The sequence below is a fragment of the Pygoscelis adeliae genome, unplaced genomic scaffold (genome assembly GCF_000699105.1).
Source record: "Pygoscelis adeliae isolate BGI_AS28 unplaced genomic scaffold, ASM69910v1 Scaffold232, whole genome shotgun sequence".
NCBI classification, from domain to species: Eukaryota; Metazoa; Chordata; class Aves; order Sphenisciformes; family Spheniscidae; genus Pygoscelis; species Pygoscelis adeliae.
In genome coordinates this window covers 2,560,002-2,567,472 of record NW_008824473.1, presented here as the reverse complement: position 1 = coordinate 2,567,472, position 7,471 = coordinate 2,560,002, and the positions used below count along the sequence as shown (strand labels likewise).

At 46.2% G+C, this 7,471-nt stretch overlaps 1 protein-coding gene across 1 annotated transcript in view; it reads left to right on the top strand.

Moving 5' to 3' along the window:
• The first annotated feature begins 2,927 nt into the window (after window positions 1–2,927).
• SNRPF (small nuclear ribonucleoprotein polypeptide F) overlaps window positions 2,928–7,471 on the top strand; it is a 33,597-nt gene continuing 29,053 nt past the window's right edge. The window contains exons 1-2 of the mRNA XM_009321350.1: window positions 2,928–3,104; window positions 3,618–3,690. Coding sequence (XP_009319625.1) covers window positions 2,928–3,104; window positions 3,618–3,690 — 250 coding nt within the window. The remainder of the gene's footprint in view (window positions 3,105–3,617; window positions 3,691–7,471) is intronic.

Below are 7,471 nucleotides of genomic sequence, written 5' to 3'. Positions count from 1 at the left end.
ACTTTGCATCCTGCTGCCGTCTTTGCCAATGGCTGTTTCATGGAGGAATGCTCTGGGAATGCACCTGGTGGCTGCCTGGGAGATGCAGAGCATGGCTAGGAAAGTGAGGCCCCACGGGTGTCCTGCTCTGGCTGTTTCTCAGGCCATATTTGCAGGCTCACAACATGGATTTCAAGTTAATCTGGTTCAGAGGAAGCCTCCAGGCCACCCTCATAGCAGCCAGCAGTGGCCGCAGGATGTGGGGCCGGGAGGAGTGAGCTGGGGGGCAGGGGGAGAGGGGTTAGGCGAGGATGCTTGCTGTCGCCTCTCCATCGCCCTCCGAGCTGTACAGGGAGCTGGTCCGGACACTGCCGTGTGCTGGAAAGCCACCAAGTGCAGCAGGGTCAGCACATCTTTCATCTCTGAGAAACGCCTGGCTGGCCACGGTGTACTGCAGCCTGTTTCTCAATTCCTGATGGGGGTATAATGCTCAGCATTGCTCTGCCTCACCACTGATGTAAGGTGAGCTAAACCCCCAAAGCTGGGGTCCAGGGCGACCGAGGAAGGTGTCCTCTGGCAGCTGGTGTTAATACGTGTGTGGAGACAGAAACCACCGTGCCGTGCCCCCCTCCGTGCCTTCTCCAGAGGGAAAGGAGGGCAAGGCAGCTGCGTTTGCTCCCACCTCTCAACCAGGGCATCTGCCAGCAGGACCCATTTGCAGGATCTTGGGTATATGGGGATACAGATGTTGGTGGGGCCATGCCACTCCCTTTGGCATCTGCTCTTTGCCTTTTATTTCAGTCCCTGAGTGTCGCCCTTCCATGATCCTGCTCATCTCTGGGCTGCTGAGCAGGGCGGGCGTCCTGGGGACTGTCATGGCGTGATCACTTGTCTACCCTGCCTCCCCAGTGGGACCGTTGGAGAATCACGTTACATTTGAATTAAATGAGGTTTAATAGCCTTCAGTTACAATCACTACTCATGCGGATTAGTAGAAAGCAAGACTGGAAAAAATGTGCCTCCGTCTGCCTGATCAACAGGATGAGCAATGAAAATCTGACAAACTGAATTTAGAAATGCTCAAAGAAGCATTTGGCAGTGGTTTCATGGCAAAATTGGAGAGGGTTAGGTGGTTGTAAATCACCCCCTTCAGGCATTACAGGTCAATTTAAATAATGACATTTTATCAAACTTAGCAATAAAGGCAGAATTTAGAGAAAGTAGGTTATTGTTTTGTGATCTCATTGGACTCCACTGAAAAAGAAACAGAAATGACTGTCAGACAACATGTGGAAAAACATTGACTAAATGATTGCACTTTGATTGAATGAGCTGTTGGAATAGAAAGCTTCTCCCTGGGTCTCAGACGTACCGTGAGCATTGATCCCCTCTTGAGCCTGAGTCCCTTTGGAACGGGGGCATGACTCACTGCAGGGCATGTGGTACAGCCTCTGAAGGCGGGCAGAACCCCGCACAGAAGTGATGGGGAGTTTGTGCTGGTGAACCAGCAGCAAAGATAGAAGGAGCCATGGTCCTGAGGGCTACAGCATGGCCAGACAGGACAGGGACATGACCGGCTGTCCTCCTCTTTCCCCTCTGTGTAGCAGAGACTCCATGAAAGTATGACAGAAATGATGTCTGTCCTGTGCTGACGGGAAAGCTCTCCTGACAGAGAAGTGTGTTGCAGAAGGTCTATTTTCCCTCCTTTCTTTGGAAAACAAAGTATCTGCAGCTAGGACATAAGGAAGAACGCAAAGCAGCCAGAGCCCTGGCTCAGAGGAGGATATCAGCCCTGTCACACAAAGGTCCTTTCTTCCAATGATTGCACCTATGCTGGCATGAAAGTCTGGCTTCTATGTAGCCATAAGCACAGTGGACTTTGCATCCTGCTGCCGTCTTTGCCAATGGCTGTTTCATGGAGGAATGCTCTGGGAATGCACCTGGTGGCTGCCTGGGAGACGCAGAGCATGGCTAGGAAAGTGGGGCCCCACGGATGTCCTGCTCTGGCTGTTTCTCAGGCCATATTTGCAGGCTCACAACATGGATTTCAAGTTAATCTGGTTCAGAGGAAGCCTCCAGGCCACCCTCATAGTGTCAACCCAAGCAGTGTGCATCACTCATGTCTCCCAGTATCAGCGAGGAGCAGGCATGTGCTGGATACAATGTAGAACAGCCTAAAAACTACTCCTTTGAACATGACCCTGGCATGACAGTAAGAGCAATTATTTCACATGAATTGCTGAGCTCAGCATGCCATAAACAGCAGAAAGGTTTGATGGTCGTTGATGGTGGCACCTTGCCACCGGGGCTTTCAGTCACACTGCAATGTCCCCATCTTCAGGCATCTAAAATGAGCACATGCAGTGTGAATACTCACAATCTGTATGCACCTTCTTGGCGTCTCTGGTGGGGCATTCAAAAACCAGGCACTGAAAGGCGAGCCGAGCTGGAAAACATTGGCCTTTGTTCCTTGTCCACTCCTTGCCTGCTTTGCTTTTTTACTAGTGAGAATTGTGTGATGATTTTTTTGCTTTTGAATGTCTTTTTGGGGCATCAGCTTGGTCACAGTGTCACTTTTACCAGTCCCAGTCTTGTTACCTGTGCAGCCTCGTGAGCCCCAGCATGGTGGAAGGTGCCCATTGCTAGAGAGCTTCCTGCTAATGCTGCTCCTTTCCATGAGACTCAAGAAAAAGCCCTGCATTATCCCCAGACACAAAGTCTTAATTCAGTGTAGTGTAGCTTGGTCCTGTTGTCCACTTGCGAGTGAAAGCGTCACGTAGTGTTGCTAAGAGAAAGGGAATGTGGCAGCATGGATATGGTGGGGCACAAGGCACTGGATCTGACTGTGGGCTCAGGCTATGCCTTTTGTGCTGGCAGAAGATGCAAAAAGGTGTAATTTGTCCTGCTGGGTCAATATAATCTTTTGCTCTGTTAGCTCAGGGTCCAAAATGCCGCTTTTACAGCCAGCATTTATGGATTTGCAAGGCAGAGTGGGCATACTGGGAACCAGAAAAATGCAGCCTGGAGATGTACTGGAACCTCTTGGGCACAGAGGAGGATACCGATGGAGGCACAAAGGCACAGAGAAATCCTGGTGTGCTGGTCATGCCTCTTTTTGGGCTCAGGTAAGTCATGCTATGTATCTGAGATCTAGAGCTCTCATGGCACAGACTGGGACTGAATTTGGCTACACTTCTATTTCTCCCTATACAAAATTATTAACATTTGTGCAGGTAAATGGCAAAATGTAATGCATGTGATGCAGCAGTATCATCAGTGCTTCCTATGGTCTTTACATCTGAGGGGACTTAAGCATCCCCCCCAGAAAATTAAACATTTGAGATAGTTTGTATATACTAAGGAGAGTGTGAATAATATACAGGGTAAAGAGATGACACTCTTGATCAAATCACAAGGCTGTCTTTAAATTCTGGAGCTCCAGTATGTTAGAGAAGTCTGTCTATCCTCATGCCCCTTTCCTTAGTATCAAAATCTCAGCTCAGATGTTGCTTTTGCTATGGGGTCTTGGCAGCCCTTCCACCCATTCTAGTCATTGTTTTGCTTTCTGCTGGATGTACGCGCAGGGTGACATCATGACTATTTCTGGTCTCTGACAGTAATCTCCTCTCTTTTGATAGGCAGAGGACAAAGCCATTTCATATTTACCATTCCTTGACCCGTATGAGACGGATGTGCAGGAAAATGTGTACAGTAAGGCTCAGCACATTGGGATGGAGTAGAAAGACTTGGTGCCAGAAAGAGCTCGTGCTAGTCTAGGTGCACTCATTACAGTAGAACTTCATGCTGCAGGTTACTGGGTGTGAGTATCACCGAGTGCTGGCATAATTTATAGCGGAAAATACACCTTAAAAAGGGAATTTCTTTTTCTGTACGTCTAACATGCATCTAGCAAATTTTCTGGAGTATATCACGTAGTCAAATGAATTAGCTTCTTGTAAGTGGAAATGGAAGACCACTTAGCTCTTTAAACTAAAAAAGCTCCATAAAAGTGGAATGTGCTGTGTCTGTACTGTTGTGGCAGCATAATGTAGCAGAGCTACGGATTCACGTAGATCGTGCATGTGAGTCTGCATTTAGTCTAGTCACTCTTTGGCTGCTTTCAAGCTTGGATCACTAGGGACCTTTCAAACATCATTTTTTATAGGTACTTAAATATGACAGCCCGGGTTGTTCAGTGTGTCTGTGGATGTAGGACACGTACGGAGTGGGAAGACAGCCAGGGAACCAGCCTATAACACTATTCCCAGCTGCCTTATTCCAGCATATGTTAAAGATGCCAGGGGCCTCATGACTTTTGCTCTGGTTGAAAATTGAGCAATTAAGCTAAATTAGCCTGTATTAAGCTCTAGTTTACAGCTAGTTTTGCTACCTCTAAACCATGCTGCAGGCAGCAGTGAAGACATGAAATATCAGCATGGCCAGAAAGAAGCCTGATCTCCTCTGAGAGAGTCCTCTGGGGGATCTCCATCCTCCTCAAAGCAGCTCAGATTTCCAGGCCCTGGTGTGTGTGCCTCTGATTCCACAACACCCAGCAGGAACATGGGGATCTAGAGACATTTTGCAGCACATACCAGTAAAATGACAGATTGTTACCAGAGGACACGCTGGCCACGTGCCTTTACCCGAGAGGTTTAGGAGGAACTCTCAGAGAAGAAAGAGAAGTTGAGCCAGCTTCATTCTGCACAGCCTCTTCTCACGCAGCATAGACCCAGGGTGCTTTGGTAAATTCACAGGAGGAACAGAGAGTACAGCTGCTATAGGGCTGGGAGGCCTTAAATGCCCAAGTCACTTCTGCAAATGGGCTTTGGGCACTACTGGGAAGTCACCCATTTTGCCTGGGTCCTATGTAAAAGCAGAAGGGACTGCCACATCTGCATGCAGCCAGGTGCAATAGTTCATCTAGGTCTTTCAGCAAGGACCTGTGGACTCATATAAAGACATTTCAATAGGCAAGCCTTCTTTAAGTCATTGCTTTAAACTCTGCCTGAAATCTGCAGGGTAATTTTGATAGCTGGTGGCTGAAGACCACTTTTGCTGGGCAACTGGCACCTCCTTCAAGTATCACTGCTTGATGCTGTTACTGTGTTCGGAAAGGGAGGAAAAAGCACACAAAAAGGAACAGATACCAGCTAGATGCTACTTAGTTTGTATGAATGAGATCGTTCTATAAACAGCCCTGACACTCTTGCTCACAAGGGTATGTTAATTCAGCAGGGAACTGGGACATTTTTACAGTATTTTTGAAGAAGGATTTTGAGTTGCTATGTATGTTTAGATTGGGACATGCCAAAAATGGGGGGGTTTGCTATCTTTTTGCTGTTGCTCTTGACTTGGTTCCCTGCCAGGTTTGCTCTTAAGCTTTGGGTGGGATCTCTGCTTGGGGTCAGCTGGCACAGCTGCCCTTTAAGGTATGATTGCTTTTGATGCTTAGGTTGGGGAGATTCAGCTCATTCATTTACTGAGACTGCTGAAGGTCCTTGGCAGACATTACACTCTCAATCCTCATGGATTTCCAAGCTCTCTCGATGGCGGGCCCCTGAAATCACTGAGGGTCAGGGCACTTCTGTAGCACTTCAAGGCCATGGAAGCATCATTTTCAAGAAAATAAAAACCACTACCTAGGACTGAGTCAGTAGCTGCTTTTTCAGTTCATCATCTGATCAGAAATGTGGTTGTTTTCTTCTTGGACAACCTCACATTAAACAAAAGGAACAACACTAATCATACCAGTTTCTTATTTCTGAAATGAAAATCTGAACATCATTGATTTTTGGAGCACCTTTCTTCATATCCTTAGATGTTGTTACCGGCTATGGTCCCTGAAAGTTTTGCTGTTTGCCATTTTCAGCATACTGAAACACCAAGTTCCCAAAGCAGCTGAAGGAGTGAAAGATGCCCTCGCTCACAAACAGTAAAGTATTGGTTTGAGTCCTGGGCAGAATTAAACCTCCTTCTCAGGAAAGCATCCTAACCAACGAGCTATTGCAGGCTGAATTGTTCTTAGTGTTTTTTTCTCACTCATTTAGATTTCCTTAGCAAATTTCGCAGCCTGCTGCAGCAGAGAGATTGTGCGTGAGACGATGGCTTTATCACCTGGTGCTTTGGGCACCACACTAGGAAGAACGCCCCCTCTCTACAACAATATATAGCCACGTGCAAAGTAAATGTATATGCAAAGAGGCACGGCATCAGCAGAAGCAAGCAAAAGCAGCACACCCAAAAACACCCACAGAACAGTGTTGTAGGAGATACGGGTGCAAATGTCTGCAGGTAGAGAAAGGGCTTGAACCAAGGTCTCCTGCATCCTGAAGGATGCATCCTGGATGCACTGCTGTTACAACTGGGATGTCACCAGTAGCAGTCAGTGTTGATACTATTACTGCTTGAATTTAAACTTTTGCCTTTTATCACAAATGAGAAATAAAAATTGCTGTGGATATTATGAAAAGGTTTATTCCAACATTTCCAAATCATTATTTCCTGTTATAGCCAAATCTATGTGCTTAATCCACAAATATTTTTAGCTACTCCAAACTGCATCTTTCAGTGAATGAAAGCTTTGACAGGGATTTTTTTTCTCCTTGCCCTGAACTAATCAGCTGAAACACATACCGTATACTTTAAGTAGAAAAAAATTGGTCTCTTTGGGCTGGAAAATAAAAATAAATGAGCTTTCATTTCTATTGTGTCTTTTCTTGATCTCCTCTTCTTCTTTTCTTCCTTACTATCAGTTCTTCTTGAGTCTCAAACTTTATCTGCTTTTCCATGTTGCAGGCTAGATCCATCCTTTACTTCCTGCCATCATGGTCTTTAATTCCCTTCTGTTCACAAAACCAGTCCTACCCCTGTAGCCTACACCTGATATCTGTCTTCTCATCCCTGATCTGTCATTCATACCCACCCTCTGCATCCCCATCTCTTTCTCTTCCCTCATTCCCCTTCTGCTGGTATCTTTTTTACCAAATTAGTATAAGATTGTATGTAAGAAATTACCCCTAAAGAATATTAGACAATCAAATAATAAAGGAAAAGCTCAAGCATGACAGACCGTAGTTTTCTGGGTCATTATAACATCCCTTACTTTGTGCTACGAAGCATGAGTCCAAAAGCCAAGTGATCTGCGGAACTAAAAAATGTGAGACAATCACTCTTTGTGCTTTTTGTCTTTATAAAATGAGTCTAGACCTCTTGGACAGTGGCCATTGATGGCCTTGAAACCCCCCCTTCACAGGACAAGCACAGTACAGCAGTGACGAAGTAACTGTTGTGCTTAGCGTCTGAAAACAACAAAGTCCAGCAATGCAGTGTCATGTTTCCACCATTATGCCCGTAAAATCTCTGAAAGATAAACATGGGAGTAGTCTTGGCACTGCAGGAGTAGTAGTGCAGTTTGTAAACAAATTCCCTGATAACGTGCACTTAGTGATCACTGGTTGGATTTGCAGAGCAGTTCTGGCAGATGAGAACGGGA